This window comes from Rhincodon typus, chromosome 16 (assembly GCF_021869965.1).
Source record: "Rhincodon typus isolate 14 chromosome 16, sRhiTyp1.1, whole genome shotgun sequence".
NCBI classification, from domain to species: Eukaryota; Metazoa; Chordata; class Chondrichthyes; order Orectolobiformes; family Rhincodontidae; genus Rhincodon; species Rhincodon typus.
The window spans coordinates 36,183,676-36,201,948 of NC_063347.1; the positions used below are offsets into that span (position 1 = coordinate 36,183,676).

The window sequence follows — 18,273 nt, forward strand, 5'->3', positions numbered from 1 at the left end:
AGGATGATTAAAAATACCGAAATCCAATAAGCAATTCAGGACGAAGTTCTTCAATCAGAATGTAAACAGAGTGGTTGAGGTAAATAATTTGGATATATTTAAGAAAAAAAAGATAATTACAAAGACATAACTGGAGAAGATAGTCGGATAATCAACAAAAAAACTGAACAGATTGTGCTAATAGGAGTTCAATGGAAGGAGGCTCATGTGTAACAAACACCACAACAGATCGGTTTGGCAGAATGTCTGTTTTTTTCTTGAAATATTCTATGCAAGTTTTGGATTATTAAACAAAATAAAAATCAGCAACAACATTGTCAAAAACGATGTGCTTCTGTGTTTCTTAATGAAACTGCTTAATAATTCATCTAGTATTGATATTTAAGTCATTTCAAAATTTGTTGCACCTCAAAAAAGTAGTGATGCAAAGGAGTTTAGCTAAAACGTTTAGTTCACTCAGTTTAAGCATTTCAGTTCTGACTGGTTACACTAAAATCATATTAATGTACTTAAATTAATAATTATGAGCTCAAATCCTTCTTATCGTTTGCTTGCATTAAAATAACACACTGGCTAGCCTCCTACAAACAGGAAATAAATGCTAGGCCAAAATGTAATTTTCAGAAGCAAAAAGTCAGCTACCTTACCAAAACATTGAACATTGAGATATACTACCATATTGGCCCAGTACTATAATGGTACACTAATACGTTCTGCTGTATGGTGGCAAAAATTGACGTCACATTGGGAGTTTCCATCTCTAATCTCCCCAAAAGCTTTTGAGGCAAGTGTGAATTAAGCAGAAATTGAGCAGAAGACAAGCATTGCCTCATGAAGTTGGAGGAAACAACAGAAAATAAATCAATTTAGCCTATTTTAGTGCTTCCAGAGATGTTGATTGAAAAGTGGCATGGGTCAAGTAAACACCTTGCTGATCAAATAGTGAGTGAATGGCAATAAAATTACATGACTGCAACTCGCCTCCCTGATCTCCACATGTACTGGATTTAAGATAATAACACGAAACACAATGTTAATAAGTATTCCCATCTTTAAATGGCCTTGATCTAATACCATTTCATCAAACACTGCATCTATTTTCAGTAATTAAATTCACCTGAACGTACCTGAGCTGACTTATAATCATACGATCCATCTCGCTTTGGTTTTGTGTTACTCCTTAAAACAAAATTTTAAAAAAATACAAATTGAGTTTTGAGTTCTTCCAAGTCATTTATTTATACTGAGCTCAAATCCTATTTTAAAAAATCATAATTAAATAGTCATTTTACAGAACAATGTAAAATCAAGCTATCAATTCTTCTGCACTACCCATTACACATTTGTGTATTTTGGGGTTCTACTGATAGTGAACACTGAGAGGATCACAATTTCAGTGAGGAAATTGTCCTCGCTCCTCTATACATTGTGCTGAAGTTCCCATGGATGGCAATGTTTTAGAATCACTGAATCGATGAGAATTTCGTGTTAAGCAGTAACACTGCTCTTACACACAAAAAAGTTACACCTTGTTAATGTGGTGGACATGGTTTTTAACTACACACTAAGTCAGATTTATTGCTTAAGAATCTCATGAGGTTCCTAAATAAATCAAGAAATGGAAACACAGTTTATAACTGCACGACTAAAATTTTCCATTTTGATAAAAACGTTTTATTAGAAAGCTAAATTTTGTCTTCATTTGTGTATGTGTCAAACTTTATTCAATCCCTGTAAAATATAAACAGGGAAGATAATCTATGTACTTTATTTCTTGGTTTGTTATCTGTTTGAATTCTTCAGTCTCATTTGACATGTAAACAGCTTGCTGACAATCCTGCTGCCGGATGCCAGGAGATCCTCCTAAAAGGAGAGGCCCAACCTATGTGAGTAGCTTTTTTCAACATCAGCTGTGAGGCTCATCACTGCTGCTGACTATAAACTTCAGGCCAACGACTTATCTCCAATTTTACCTTTTTTCCCCACAACTCATCCCCCATTGCTCTCTGTCCTTCTCTCCTGAATGTGGAGATGTGGCTGGGGCTCAGTTCTATGATGACTGGTAACCCTGTGGTAACTCATGTGAATGCTGATCGTCTGTCATGAACAAACAGATATTATCTACTGGCAGCCAAGCCCATTCTTGCCTTCAGCTTGCTGCCGGTGGTAGTTTTATTAAACTAAAAACTTTCCATTTTTGCTTATAACAACTATTTTTGGGGGAGGGGATGATATTTGATGGCAGGGAGAAGTTCACTCTTATGTTATGCCCAGATAGAAGTTAACAAATAGTAGTCAGAATATTGGAACTGGGCTGATTTTGCTCTAAACTGGAAACAAATGGAGTGCTTCCAAATACAACTACATCACAGTAACTACAAAACAATAAGGACATATCTTACCTTCCACCATCCTGTGGTGGCTGCTGAGGGTTATGAGTAGTTGTAATTGTTGCAATCTTTTCTGCATTTGTTAGCAAGGATGGATTGGAGGATTCTATAAGAAGGAAAAAAGAATCTTTAGAAACGATATTGCACTGATTATTTTAGACACATTCGCTTATTTTCCTAACGAACAGGGGCAGGAGCAAGCCATTTGACCTGCGCTTGCTTTACCATTCAATAAGATCATGGTTGGCTTGATTGTGCCTTTAGCTCCATGTCCCTGCTTGGCTACATAACGCTTGGCTCCATTGTAGATTAAAAGCCTGTCTAACACAGCCTTGAATAAATTTCGACGACCCAGACCCTAGTTGTCTCTTGAGAAACAATTACAAAGATTCAGAAACGTCTGAGAGAAGAGAGTCCTCACCTCCATCTTAAATGGGAGATCACTTGTTTTGATATTGTGTCCTCAGTTCAAGAATGCCTCGCGAGAGGAAAATTCCCTGAGCATCTCCACTGTCAAGTCCCTTTAGAATCTATGATTTGGATATTATGTGCCCCTACTGGGTGGATTTTTGACAAGGGGGCCCATAATATAGGTTGGGTATCTAGCCCATCAATTTCCCACCTAGCCCTGAGCGCACCTGCTGGGTATGGAGAGGGAGTGGGCACTGGGATCAGTAGCCACTAACCATATACAAATAAATAATTAAGGTTCAAGTGAGCTTGCTAAAAGCTGAATTGACTCCAAGGTTACCCTACCCATACCATAAACCATGATATGGGTAGCTTGCTTCTTTAAATATAAAAATGACAGGAAGGAATGGTGGCAGGGTCCAATTTTGGAGGGTGTCCTTACCCTCTTGGGTGACTTCTGATAAAACGGTATGCTCCTTCTTTCTTACCAACCTATACTTCAAAACCCACAACTCCAGCCCCACCTGAGGCTGCGTGAACACCACCCACACCTGATGTATCGCGCTTCAGGATCCATAGCTGGCTTCTTTGTGGACCGCCCTGCATTCGCAGAAGTGCGAATGACTGAGCTTTGAAACTGCCAAGACTACAGGAGCTGCAGAGGATGGGATACCCTCCAAAATGAGATGCCACACAATGTGCTGTGTATTGGATTACTTAGTTGTCTCCTCACCCCTGTATTATTTAGGCCTATGTTTCAACAGCATCCTTCTTCTAAAATCTGGTAATTGAAGGCCCAAAATCCTCAAACTTTCCTCAAAAGGTAACCCTTTCATCCCAGGAATCAACTTAGTGACCAAAAATAAATCACTACTTAAATAAAAAAATCAAAATGGTACACAGTACTCTGCATACAATCTCACCAATATGTACCAAGATACCTCCCACTTTCATACTCTATTCTCTTGCATGAAGGGTAACATCATTTGCTTTCAAATTACTTGCTGTACATGCATGTCAACTCTGTCATTCATGTGAGAGGACATCCCAATCCCTCTGTACTACAGCATTCTGCAGTGTGTCACCATTTAAATAATGTTCTGCTTTTCTCTTCTTTCTGCAGAAGTGGAAAACCTCACAGAATCCTAAACTATATTTAATGTGCCAAATTGTCGTCCATTCACAACTTACATATGTGCCTTTATAGGGTCTTTTCCTTGGAGGTTTGCTGCAGAAAGGCCTATGAATGGCTGGAGATGTGCTGCAGGGATGTGACATTAGGGCAACATGGGATAGACTCAGACCCATTGCTCCAGGAGGAAGATTGGAAGTAGCTTTCGGAGAGGTGAAGTGTCAATTGGGCTGGTCAAAAGGCCCAGCTCAGTTCTCTGGGACCTCTAACTAATTGTATTAAAATCTATCAGGCCCTTTAGCCCTCACACTTCTGCTCCCCCTTACAATTCCCAAGACAACTCATACTCATCCATCCTATGTCCCATTATAGCTCCCAAGCCAACTTATGGTCTTCTCTGTTGATTTCAGCAAGGATACACCTGGTACAGACCAGAAATTTTGTTTCTGTTTAACATCTTCATGTGGTTATAAATTATATTTTGTGTCTGTTTTGTCATTGTCTCAATATATATGTTTACATGATTAAGAGGCATGAAATGCTTAAAGCTTCTTTTATTGATTAACACTCAGAAATGTAGAAACACCAGCCTATCTTTCCCCAAAATTATGGCTTTTTTCCCTGCTTGCCAGCAAAATCTGGGAGATGCTGAAATCCCGGAATCAGAACCCGCCTGCCATTTTAAATGATTCAAAAGGTTCACCTAATTCTGTGAAAATCCAGGCCTTTCATCCTCGAAGCCTATTTATTCTCATGCCTATGTTTGAATCATCAGCAAATTTAGTCCCTTCATTCTGGCTATTTATGTAGTCTATTGGTAGTTGAGGCTTCAGCCTATTGTAGCATTCTACTAATTACAGAGTTCCAACCCGAAAACATGCCATTTTTCCTGACACTTCGTTGTTCGTCAATTCTCTATCCATGCTAATCTATCACCCCAGCACCATGAGCCCTTTTCTTGCCCAATAACCTTTTATTTAGCAACTCATTGAATATCTTTTGGAAATCCAAATACATTGTATCTACTGGTCTTGCTTAATCCAACAAGCTTGTTACATCTTCAAAAGGACTCAAAGACCTCGAAGGAAGAAATAAATTTATCAAGCATGAGCTTCCTTTCATAATACAAGCACGGGGAGACAACACGGTGTTATGATTTTCTAAACATTCTGCTGTCACTTCTTCAAAATTGAAGAGGACTTGTATCGGACTTGTAACATAATTCTGTTTTCCTCTCTCCACATATGCTGCTAGACCTGCCAAGTTTCTCCGGCACTTCCCGTTTCTATTTCAGATTTTCAACACCCGTTGTGTTTTGCTTTGCTTATAGTTCTCTAATTTTGGTCTTCCTCCTTTCTGATTAGAGATGAACATTTGCAGTTTGCCAATCCACTGTGATTTTTGGCACTTTACAATCAATCAATCCATACATCGACTATCCCAGCCACCACTTTTTCTAAGACCTTGAGATGCAGGCCATCAGAACAAGGGGACTTGTCAGCCAATAATCCCATTAGTTTACCCAGTACTTCTCCAGTGATAATGATTATTTCGTATTCCTCCCTTCTTTCCCTTGATTTTCTTAACTGTTATTACAATGCTTTTTGTATCATCTATCATAAAGATGAATACAAAGTACTTGTTCAAGGTTTTATCATATCCTTCAATCTCATCCCACAGGGGACCAACATTTACTTTAGCTTTCTTTGGTGCTCTTAATGTTGGTTTTTCCATTTCCTGTCGGCTTACTCTCATATTTCACTTTCTTCCCTTAATGGTTTTAAAGATGTTCCTAACCTCCTGACCTATCACTAATCTTCAAAGCTGCAGGCTTTTTCTTTCAACTTGATACCATCCTGAACTTTGTTAGTTAGCCATGGATGGTGGATTCTTCTCAGAAATTGTCTCTCAATGGATTACATCCAGACAGACATATTAATAATCATGCAGAATAGAGTATGAAAATGTTGAAAGAGAAACATTTTTCATTGTTATCATTCCACAAACATCAGAAACATAGCTTCACGCATGCTGACAGTTCTTGGAATGCTTACAATTCTATTGTGAAATCCAACTTTTAAAATATTAGGTTTCTGATTGTTTAGTCTCTACTGAAAATGAATATTTTTTTTTTAAAAAGCACCAATACAAATCTTGTAATTTCACTTAATAAAAACAAAATTTGACATATTCAGCTACCATAGTTGCATTTTAGATGATCTGAACCAAGAAATATGACCACTGAAATATCTGCAAAGGTTGCGGTATCATACATAAGAAAAAGTAAATTACCTGTGTCTTGGGCATAGAATAATTTGAACGAGTTTACAATAAAAGAAAAGATCAAGTAGGAAATGAAGGGCAGAAGACTGGACGAGCTACAAGTCAGGTATCCTAGACCCATATTGACAATGGGTTTCCCAATCGGAAAAAACTTCATGCTGGGAGTGCCAAATCGTTAAAATTACTGTTATCACCTTACGAATATGTCATATTAAATTGTTACACCTTGAACTTGTAGGACTTTTCATTTATAGATTTGAAAAAAAAAAATCGACAATTTGAATCAAAGCTAAATAAATCATGAAAATAAAAATATGCCACAAATTAAAGCAGGAGAATTTGTAAAGTCACTGTCAATTTGCAACATGTAATCCAAGTATCAGGTGTCTCGTTTCTGTCAAAGTAGGAGAGCTGCTCACTCACCGTCACCAGGAATGATGCGCAAGGTTACAGTGTTTCCAGCTTCCTTGATCAGGTTGACAATATCCGAGTGGGACTTGTTGGTAATCGAACATCCATTAACGGCCAAAATGCGATCTCCAACTTTAAGCTGGCCACAACGGTCTGCAGGGCTTCCTTCGATGATCCGACCTATTTTGTGAGGCATGGCTACACATGCATTGCCTGGTTTTGTACAAGTTTTAATTGGGAAGGTGGTAAAGGTGAACCATTAGGAGAGGAGGACAGGGAGACAGAAGGTCAGGGGTTAATTTACTGTGCCACCAAGCAAAATTAATGATGGAATGCTTTACATCCCATGATTGATGATCAAAACATTGGCAATCTGTTCTACAAAATGCATCAGTGAAGTAGTAATACGCAGCTCCCTCTTTAGCTCTTCTAAAGATTTTTAGCTGTCAATAGTCAAATATGATTTCCCACAGATACTGCAGGGTTTTCAAGAGGTCGCATGCAGTTCCTAGGTGGATCCATGGTCTGTTTCCTTCTCTAATAAAATAATGCATCCGCAGTCTTCTAGTGGACACGTAGCACAGGAGTCTAGCAAGGAAATGCCAACTGCAAGGGGTGCCACTTGCTACAGGAAGCAGGTGCTCTACTGAAATCTATTATCTCAGTGATATTTAATAATGGCAATTCAAAAAAATGAAATGCAAATTGACAATGCTCATGCAAGTCAACATATAATGTTTCAAGCTCTCAGTATTGTGGGCATTGAAAGGACAAATGGAATAAATATTGGGAGAAATATTCTAGGACCTTTAATTAAGTTAAAAAGTGATTTATATACGCTAAATTTTCTGTCACAAACATAAAAGCATCTTTTTTCTTACCAGGGAAAGCGGAAATTTGATTCATGTACTTTATACTCTTGGAAAATTTGGAGGCTCATGAATAACCAGATGTTTTTTATTTTAAAAACAGCGTATATTCAGGCATCTGAGCTCTCATTCTGGTTAATTAATGCAATGCAGAACTGTGGATCAGCAAGCATTGCACATAAAAAGCAAAACTACCTTGGGATGGGATATTGTGAAACATCCAGAGATCAAAGGAGACACCTTGGTAATAATGTCATTCCTTCAGGATGTCAAGATTATAATGTAACATCCAAATGCAAATCAACACTAATTGTGGTTGTGTTTGGCGCCACAGTTTCAGGTGCTCACCTCCGGTATTGATTAGGCCAAGTTTAGGAGTTCTATGATGTGAGTAAATTTAGCACTTTGCCAATGTTCTGTTCTTTCTCATTGCAGAAAGGCAAGCAAATCTTAAATCCACTGAGATCCATTTGGAACCAAAAAAAACGTTAGTTTCTATGCTACAGCTTTGATACTCAAGAAAAATAAAATCACTAATTAAAAACCGTGAGCTGCAGCATGTAACAGCAAGTAAACTGTGTGGATTCTTATGGAACCTCAAACTTAAAAATCATAAAAGCCAAGCTTGAATCAGTTACATTTAATCATTAGCAAAGAAAGAACACTCATTGGAACCCAAAAAAATTGCTCAGTTAAATGAACCACACAAGAAGCAAGGCAAAGCAGAAAGCAGGCATTTCATGCAGGGTTATAGGCAAGTCCAATGACCATAATAAATCCACACACTATTAACAAATCCTATACTATGCCATGATAATCTACAGATACAATTAATCTATTGTTTCTGTAAAGTAGTTTGGTCCAGTACTTTTCCAAACAGTACTAAACATTAAGTACTTGCAAATACCTTGTGATTTTAATACAAAAGACAAATTAGTAATAAAATAATGGACTGCATTAAAAATGTCCGTACATACACAGCTCATTTGAATGACTGGATAAGCAAATCATACAGGAGTGGGTTCACCATACAAGTACTAGTTCAGCGCAATTAAATATCTGATAGCTTTGGTCATTGTCAAACACGTTCACTGTAGTGTATCATGTTTGCATTCATAAATCCATTATTTTGAGTTCGTAGTTTATTCAAATTTATGTTAAAATATAACTTACCAAACGTGGTTCCTGCTTCTGGGCGACTAACCGACGAGACAATAACAAAACCAAAGCCTTCATTTTCTCCACGCCGTATCTCCACGTCATATGGCTGCACACCCCCTCCAACACCAGCACCACCAGTGCCACCTCCACCGGCACTGCCACTGCCAGAGCTCACTGTGTTCAAAGAGTTCTGACTGCCCTGGGGGGTGCGCTTTTCTTCAGTCAGAGAAACTGCTTGGTTGCTGCTGTGATGCGACGAGACTGGAGAGGCAGGGACTTCAGTCTCAGGTTTTGGAATGGCTGCTGCATTGAGAGGGGTGAAACAAAACCAGTTTCTAAATGGAAGAGCAACATCTCAGTTGACACTTGAACACTCTAAGGCTGAAAGGAAAGGAAGACTGATCCATCCTTAGCTAATATCAGTTTCGGCAGTAGATCTACCATGATAATTGCTTGTCGGGGGAAATGGGGGTTAGCATAAAAATTAGCTTGGAGTTCCCAGCTCTGATCTGCATTGGATCAACTATCCTATCTGCAAAATGTGGCTGAAGACTTGATTAAGCTAAGATGTGATACCACACAGTCAGTCAGCTAGTAGTAATTTCTAGGTTCACTGAATTACTGCAACATGGACAGATTGGAACCATATCCCAAAAGTTGTCAAAGGAATGAAAAATGGTTTACATTTTGTTTTTCTTTTCAACAAGGTGACTGGCAATAACAAAATTGCTTTTCATTTTGTTAACTGGGTCACAGGATTCAATATTGTTTAACTCTTCATGACCAACAGCTTGGAGTTTCCCTGAAAGATTAATTAAGTTGTTCAGCAAGTACCTGAGCCATGCAAGTATAAGGATTCCCAACCTGTATTGAGTAAGTTACCAGACAGTTACAATCTACAAGAAAATGGAGCAAGTACGATTGGCCTCAGTCCCTTACACATCAGCAAAATAAAAATCAATTTGGATTCCCATTTTTGAACACACTTAACCACAACTTATATTTATAAGATTGCTTTTAATAGCAAAATGTCCTGAGCCACCAGAAAGGGTCTCCGTCAAAAAGTGGCACTGAGTCACTAAGCTGAACATTAGGAATGGGGTCTAAAACCTTGATCAAAGAATTAGATTCTAAGGAGTGTCTATAAAGGAGGAAGAGGGTAGGGAGGTGGAGAGAGAGCGCGAGTGCATGAGTGGGGTTTGGAGGTGGTGGATAGGGCTAGGGAAAGAATTCCAGACTCTTCATTTGGGTCTTTAATTTGCAGCTAGGAGCTGGAAACCCAGACCATTTCCAAGTCACACACCTGCACTGCATCAGTGACAGTAACCCTCTCCACCCCTCAAGCTCAAGACAAGACAAGATATAGGAGCAGAATGCTTCCATTTGCCCATCGAGTCTGCTCTGCCATTCGATCATGGCTCATATGTTTCTCAACCCTATCCTTCCTGCCTTCTCCCCAAAACCTTTGATCCCTTAATAATCAAGAACCTCTCTCTCTCTGTTTTAAATACGCTCAATGACTTGGCCTCCACAGCCTTCTGTGTCAATGAGTTCCACAGATTCACCACCCTCTGGCTGAAGAAATTCCTCCTCATCTCAGTTCTAAAGGGACATGCCTTCATGGAGACAGTGCCCTTGATCTTAGTCTCTCCCACTGGTGGAAGCATTTTCTCCACATTCACTCTATTCAGGCATCTCAGTACTCTTAAAAAGTTTCATCCCTCATTCTTCTCAACTACTTCGAGTTCAGAGTCCTCAACCATTTCTCATATGACAAGCCCTTCATCCCTGGGATCGTTCTTGCAAATCTCCTCTGCACACCCTGCCTTAGAAACAGACCCCAAAACTGGTAACAATATTCTAAAGGGAGTCTGACCTGAATCTTATACAGCCTCAGCAGTATATCACTGCTCTTGTACTGTAACCTCTCTCAAAATGAATGCTAAACTTTGCCTTTCTAACAGCTAAATGATGTTAATCTTAACAGAATCCAGAACTAGGACTCCCAAGTTCCTCTGTGCTTCAGATTTCTAAAGCCTTTCTCCATTTAGAAAACAATTTATACCTCTATTCAGCAGGTTCATTGGAGATTTATGGGCAGTGCTATCCCCACACTCATCCCCACACTTAACAGTTCCAGCTGGTCACAGAGGCATCAGTAGACAATCATGCTATTTTGGAATGCCATTTACAAAATGTGCCTATACCCAGCCTCTCCCTTTCCACTCCTGCTGGGAGATAAAAATGACAACCCCTGAAGTCATGGATACCAATGTAGAAGCAAAATCATTTGGAATGCATAAAAGGTCTGAATTAGAAGAAGGAGACAGGAGACAGAGATTTCAGAGGATTGTGGGCTTGAAGGAAATTACAGAGAGGGAGGGAGAGATGAGACCATGAAGGGAGAAAAGGATGACAATTTTAACTTTGAGGCTTTGCTGGACTTGGAGCTATTATAGCAGAGAAAAGATGTAGGAATGAACAGGATACACGATGCAAAATGCTGGATGAGCTGAGGTTTACAGAGTGTGAAAGATGGATGGCCAGCCAGAAGCAACTGGTACAGTCTAGCCTGACAAAACAAACACTAACACAGATGTAGTTTTCAGCAAAGATTAGACTGAGTGCAGAGTAAGACAGTGCTAGACAGGTGGAAGATTGTTTTGGTGAGGCAGAGAATAAGGGATTGAAATCTCATGGTCAGTTGGAATGCTAAGGTTGTAAACCTGCAGAGAATGCCTGGCAGATGTGAACATCAGGTAGAAAAGCAGGACCCTCAAACTCAACCAAACAAACCTTGCTCCGTCCAAATTTAGCATGCTGTCTAACAGTTGGTCACATTCCAAAATGCCAAGCTCCTTAGAGCAGAGGAGAGTGTGCTTCCATCCCGAAAGAGTCTCAAACCATTCTCAAGCCCTATCTCACATGTGCACTACTCAGGGCAGTTTTGTGTGTAATTTGAAAAGTGGCAAATTTGAGCACATCACAAAGGCACCCTCTCCTGAGATACAAGGCAGCTCACTATGTTCAAACACATGCCAGGAAACCCATGAGATTAAAAAGCTTCATGTACAATGGAAAATGATACATCCCATGATTTCAAAAAAATGTTGTTTTCAAGGGCATGATAGCCTTGTCAAGACTTTGACACAAACCAGTGGAATTCCTAACCTCCAACATAGTCAGCGTGTGAAGGGTAGGGTCTAAAAGTGTAAGTTGGGAACACAGTATTTCCTACCTCCCAGGTTTTCCAAGAACTTACAGAACAGTCCTTGGCATGAGCTGTTCCCCAGGTTTATCACTATCACTAATGCAAGTTGATTCTTAGGCCATTTTTGAATGAATGCAGCTGGATGAGTCATTGCTGAGTGAATCATCCAGAAATCTCAATTCTGGCCCAGGATTCATTCCAAGATGATGCAGGTTGTTTGTCGCTGTCCCCAAGCTGTACAGCACAGATGATAAAAGCATTTGTCTCATCTGGTGGATATGCACTTAGGGAGAAAAAAGGTTCTAACAACTGCGTAGATCATGGAAAAACTACAATTAGGAAGAAAGACTGTCAACTTTTGAGAGCCAATGGTTCCACTGTTATTAATAGACTGCATCAGCGTGTGCAGCAAAGATTCTGAAACGTGGAATGTAAACGAAATAAGGTAGTTGGAGTAACATGATGAGAATGAACTAAGAGTAAAACTGTAATTTAGTAAACTGTTTTGCAGACTTAATTCAAAAATAGGACAAAATTATTTTGTTTTTGCTAAGTTATGTAATGTACAAAAGTCTGTGCAAACACCTTTGTGTTCCAGGAACATGACCTTTCTTGCAAGAACAAGGCGATGTGGTTTGTTTCCAATCACACGCTGACAGCTACTTACCTGGATAAACCACTTTACGTCTCACAGTCAGATTAACATGGCCCTGTTTGGCTGCTTGCTGCATTAACTGAACAACAAGTTGGTGGGACTTTCCAACCACAGCTGTGCCATCCACACATATTAGCTCATCACCAGAGCGCAGCCGTCCATCTGCATCTGCAGCACCCAGTGGCACAATATGGCCTATGTAGATCTGGACCAAAAGGAACCAGAAAGGTTGATGACACAGAGCATCAGTATTTTTGAACTAAGCATACATCAAGTTCAGTCACAATACTTAGCACCAGTCATGTTAATTGAGTAGATTCGGCAAAATTAATTCCCATGTTTCACAAGTAAATGCAAGAGGAAAAGGAAAACAAAAGCCCAATGTAGTTCTAACAAAAGCGCATTAACAGATTGCAGTCATTTTAAAATGGAGATATTACGAGTAGAATTAAACAGAACACACAGAATACATACCTCTACAAGTCAAACATCTTAAACAGATGAAAATACTACATTTCTTTCACTGTTTAACAAAATAAAAACATTGCCATTGACTCCACGCTTTTACTGCAGTGTCCAAGACAAAATACAAAAAAATGTGAGGCCTGTAAGAAATGTTTAATTATTTTCTGGAAGAAGTGTAGTATTTTTGTACCCAAAACTAATGCTCCAATGAGAACAGAAAAGCACAAGGACTGAATATTTTGTGGGAAACTGAAAATTGGAAAATATTCAAAATATTTCAGGAATTCAACTAGTTACTTCAATAGCTTACAAAGCCAAATTTATTGAAATGATCATTCAAAACATTTACCATTTTGTGGTAACTGCAGTGATTATACAAACTTCAGTGAGAAGACAGTGTGTAATCACAGTCTGCATGTTTATGCACTGAAGAGTGAAAATGAGTTCCTTATACCCTCAACAATGAATTTTTAATGAAACAACAGATGCAAATTCAGAATTTGACACTTAAAAGACTACACAGCAGGAAATCTTTGTTCAACTTAAAATACTGATAATCTTCAAAACTGCCACAGCTACAAATTCAGTACAGTTTTAAACTTAGAGAACTTTAAATCTTTAAAGTTCTAAATGTTAACTTAGCTGATGTTGAAAACTGTGCTGGGCTAATTTTTTTTTGCTGATGTGCTGGGGTAATTTTTTTTAAGCTGATGTGCTGGGAGTAGGGATGAATGGCTGCAGTGGTTGGCTGGTGGCATGCTGTGCTATCTTACAATGAAACTGTGTATCCAAAGTCATAAGTAGGTTTCCTCACCTGATGACATTTCAATCACTGAGCTGGGGAAACAAACCCCATGCTACCAGGGTGGAGGTGGAGGGCAGTAGCAATCATCGCTTGCTTCAGGAAGGGGTTTTACTGCTGACGGAGTCTGAGGAGTTGGGAGGAGGGCATTCTGCTCCTCCTGCCTAAAAGGAGTGCTGTGAGGGCGGCTGTTCCACTCCCTGAGGGTATGGAAACTCTGGCTGGCTACAGTTAAATGTGGCAAAGCGACGGGTCCCAAACTTCGTGAAAAGAGGAGATTTCAAGAATTGAATTTAATGAAAAATATCCTGAAATGTGCAGAGTTTTAAAGCAAGTTAAGTTTAGCCTCCATTTATTTTGATAGTTTTGCTCTCCTCAACCTGCAACCAAACTTGATAATGAAAACGACAATATATTATTAATAAAGCCTACTGAACCTAAAGCAGTAGATGTTCCTGTTGATATGCATCGTTACAGATGAATCAGAAATAATTTAGACTTTTGTATAGCTGGGCTCACATGTGGATTTCTAAGATAAAAAAGAATAAGCACAACTTATGTAACTTAGTGGAAATGCTCCTAATTGCTATTTGGGCAGCCAAATATGCTAAACCATTACTGTCAGAAAAGTACTTGGCATTCAGAAAGGTACTAAATTTCATTAAAAGCAAGAGAATAAGTTTTGTTACTATCTAAAGGGAAGGAAGGTGACTTATTACTTTGGAGGTATTCCTTTCCTCTGTAGGACTGGCCACTAAGACTGGAAAATGAATTCAGTTTATTGTGTGATAAAAATGAATTCAACACCAATTAGCTCCATAAGCTCAGCACATGTCACAGACAATATTGAATTTACCAAAGCTGTGTCAAAATATAATACACAAATAACTGGTATATCACTTGTCATTTTACAATGGGAAGTCTGCCTTTGTTTCACATCATATTCAATATAGACACAGGGTAAACCTTAATTTCCCAAATGTAGCGTTACAAATAAAAGCAATAGCAAGTCAACTTTAATTACTCACTGGCTCTCCTGGCTCATTTCCACCAAGTATCCTAAAACCAAATCCAGTTTCTTTTCTCCAGAGGAAAATGTCTTGTTCTTGATAATCAGGAACTGTGGAAAAGCATAGAGATGTCATTACACCATACATATGTGAAGAACATAATGAAGGTCAATTGGCTTTCATTACAACTGGACAGAGACAGTATTTTGTTTGCTGTACCGACAGTTTTAAGAGCTTTAGAATGGTTCAGCAAATGGCACTATCAAATTAAAGGCTTCCACTGTTAGAATCAGTGTCACCATCCCCAATTGATTTTAGGTCTAAATCACAGACTGTGGTTTTAGTGTTGCAATTTACTGCAACAGCTAGGCTGTGAATCATGGCAATGTCTCCAAGTTGGCTGCAGGGTAGAAACTCAATAAGGGCATTGCTGACAATAAATCTCTGACACTTTGACCGGACCTCACCTTCTTTCTCAGTGGTGGATAGCAGATGTCCTCTGTTAGAATTATACCAGGCAGAGCAAGTAAGATTATAACGTGATTAAGTAGCAGCTATTTGGAGCATTCTACAACTCATGGCGAATCTGGTTATACCATTAGAGAAATCAAAATGTCAGCTGCACATACTTCTACACTGTGCATTCAATTAGATTTTTAACTGGTTAAAAGTTGAGTGAAATCAGTGGCCCAACTGGTCATAAACATGAATGTCTGCATTGCTAGGACAGTTCTTTTATTGAAGATAGTAATAATAATATTCCCTCATGCTTACTGTTGAATATCAGCAGTACTTAAATCATTTATCTGTCACCTTGCTCCACCAAATATCTACTGAGCAATTACTACATCAGCAATCATTTTATACGCACTTAACCCCCTACGTTACTCAAAACTCTGACACTTCAGCTCCCAATTAAGTTGCTGACAGGGTGAATGCAAAATCAAAAAAAAAGAGACGCAAGTGGTTAAGTTAAATTAGTTTGAGACAAAAAATATATTAAATAATTGAAATTTATCTAAAGGAAGTTAATTTGATGGCATCAGTAAGTTAATGGATTACCCTATTGCTGAGCCACTTAAATCAAAATGGCTCCAGGTTCAAACTTTAGCCTGTGCTAAATCTAGGAAGACTGCATTGGACCTCAGTGCCTTGAAGGTGAGGGAAGGCAAATAAAATTCAGTTATTAGCCCTACTCCTGACTACTAATCACTAAACACTGCTAGAAGATTTGCATTCATGATTAAAACATGGGCGGCACTCTGCTGCCTCTCAGCACCAGGGACCCAGGTTCGATTCCACTCTGGGGCTACTGTCTGTGTGGAGTTTGAACATTGTCCCTGTGTCAGCGTGGGTTATCTCCGGGTGGTCCAGTTTCCTCCTACGGTCCGATGATGTGCAGGTTAAGTGGATTAGCCATGGGAAATGCAGAGTTACAGGGATAGAGTACCGGGGTGGAATTGGGTGAGATGCTCTTCAGAGGGTCAGTGTGAACGAGATGGGCCAAATGGCCTGCTCTGACAGTGTTAACAGCGGAAAAGGGCACTATCACGTTTAGCTGTGGTGTTTCCTACAGTTAAGCTGCTAACTGGCAGCAATGTTGAGAAGGGTTGTGGGGTAGTGTGGGGAAAAGGCATTGAAGTGTTTGATCAGCCATGATCAATATAATGGTGCAGCAGGTCCGATGGGCTGAATGGCCTACTCCTATTCCTCTGTTAGGAGGTTTCCAGCACCTCTTCCTAAACCCTGTATGATTCACTATCTTTCTTATATTGGATGTTTTTCTACCCCTCAGTTTTCTCAATTTGTTATGTTTTGTCCCTTCACCCTTATCAACCTCTCCCATCTCTAAAGACAAACTGAAGGGAAAACATGTAAACCTTCAAGGAAGGAAAATATTGAGATAATAATTGTAGTCCACAAGTACACAATTTCCCTATGTTATGACATAAAATGGACTAAATGTTGGAATAAAAACAAACATAAGAATTAAACATAAATTAGGAGCGAGGAAAAGTAAAATAAGAGTACGATTTAACATGAAGAAAATCAAATACATCAAGAATAAGGGATTTTTTTCAGAAATACAAACAGTAAGGGAATGAATCACATCTCATGCTTAAAATTCCCAGTGTGGATGGGTGAAATTCCACAGTTTGGTTACGAAGAAACACAATTATTGAGCATTGGAAATTTGCCACCCATTGTGAGCCTTTGGTTTATTTATTGGTTCACCTAGCTGTGTTTCTCCTCAACCCTACCATGCATGTAAACGATTATTTCTATCCGGTGCCACTGGCCATTAAAAAGTTCATTCACATTCATGTGATTTATCAGTAGCTTTACTGCAGGAAATAATCAGTGTAGCAGAATTACAAATCACATTTAACAATCAAATCCATCAAAAAAAATTGTTGGCTGATGATAATGTTAACTGAAGCAACTAATAACACAACAAAATGCATTTATAAGATCACTACTGCAATTATCATTGTTACTTTTTCTGAACAGCAGTTAAATGTCATGTACTGCGCATATAATTAGCAATTCTACGATGATGAAAACTTAGTTTGTTTAAAGTATTTTTTTTTAATGCAAGTGCACAGCCACCACATGGGATTCTGTTACTATTCATATTATTTGACATACAACTGGCTTTAGTTTGTCTGTAGCAATGACACTGCTAGGAGCTCCAATGTGCTCCTGTTCTCTCAGCAGCTTTCAACATATTCCCAGTTGCTTCATCTGAACCTTGAACAATTATGACAAATGTATAAAAGTTCTTCTTTGCATTCGGAGAAGACAAAACGTCAATAACCAAAAGAAATATATTATGATCCACAACATTGCAAATATTGGCCGGACTCCTTGAATCACATAATCCTACTGAGATTCCTACTTGAGTTAAGTTAACCTTAGAGTTTAATCCACTACTGTCACATGAAGGTCTTTTCCCCAAGTACATCAAACATTCCTTCTCAATTCCTGGAGTGTGTTCCTAATATACCGGATTTATTATATTATGACATGAGTAGATTACAGTGAAAAAGTTAAAACGCTGATCACAATATCAATAAAATGTCTCCTGGTGTTTTGGCAGTGTTAGAACACTAGCACACTGCATCATGAAGTGTCATTCATGACAGGAAAATCTTCTTCAACTTGCTCTTGCTTAGATGCATTTGAGGTAGAAGAATACTAACATGCCACCAGCCGTTCTCCGGCTTATTTGGTTGCATTTAGCACAAGGTGTAAGAAACTGAATAAATGGATTTTTGTTGAAAATTTATAAATGGAAGGTGTGTAGGAATGGATCATGAATTAATCATTTGTGCAAAAAAAAGAGGCATGGTCGAACGATATGTGAGTGATAACATCTGGAAAACTCTTGCATTTTAGAAGATTATGTTGGTTGGGTTAGATCATATAGGTTGCAAGTGGAGCATTAAAACATTGCTATGAACCAGCAAGGA

The 18,273-nt window shown here is 38.8% G+C and overlaps 1 protein-coding gene across 3 annotated transcripts in view; it reads right to left on the bottom strand.

Moving 5' to 3' along the window:
• magi1b (membrane associated guanylate kinase, WW and PDZ domain containing 1b) overlaps window positions 1-18,273 on the bottom strand; it is a 416,356-nt gene that overhangs the window by 31,434 nt on the left and 366,649 nt on the right. For 2 of the 3 annotated variants that reach the window (XM_048606419.1, XM_048606417.1), the window contains 6 exons: window positions 14,819-14,910; window positions 12,536-12,728; window positions 8,670-8,960; window positions 6,640-6,840; window positions 2,403-2,496; window positions 1,128-1,179 (listed from right to left, as the gene is read on the bottom strand). In XM_048606419.1, the coding sequence (XP_048462376.1) occupies window positions 1,128-1,179; window positions 2,403-2,496; window positions 6,640-6,840; window positions 8,670-8,960; window positions 12,536-12,728; window positions 14,819-14,910 (923 nt within the window). The remainder of the gene's footprint in view (window positions 1-1,127; window positions 1,180-2,402; window positions 2,497-6,639; window positions 6,841-8,669; window positions 8,961-12,535; window positions 12,729-14,818; window positions 14,911-18,273) is intronic. The other variant, XM_048606418.1, reaches the window with a different exon arrangement.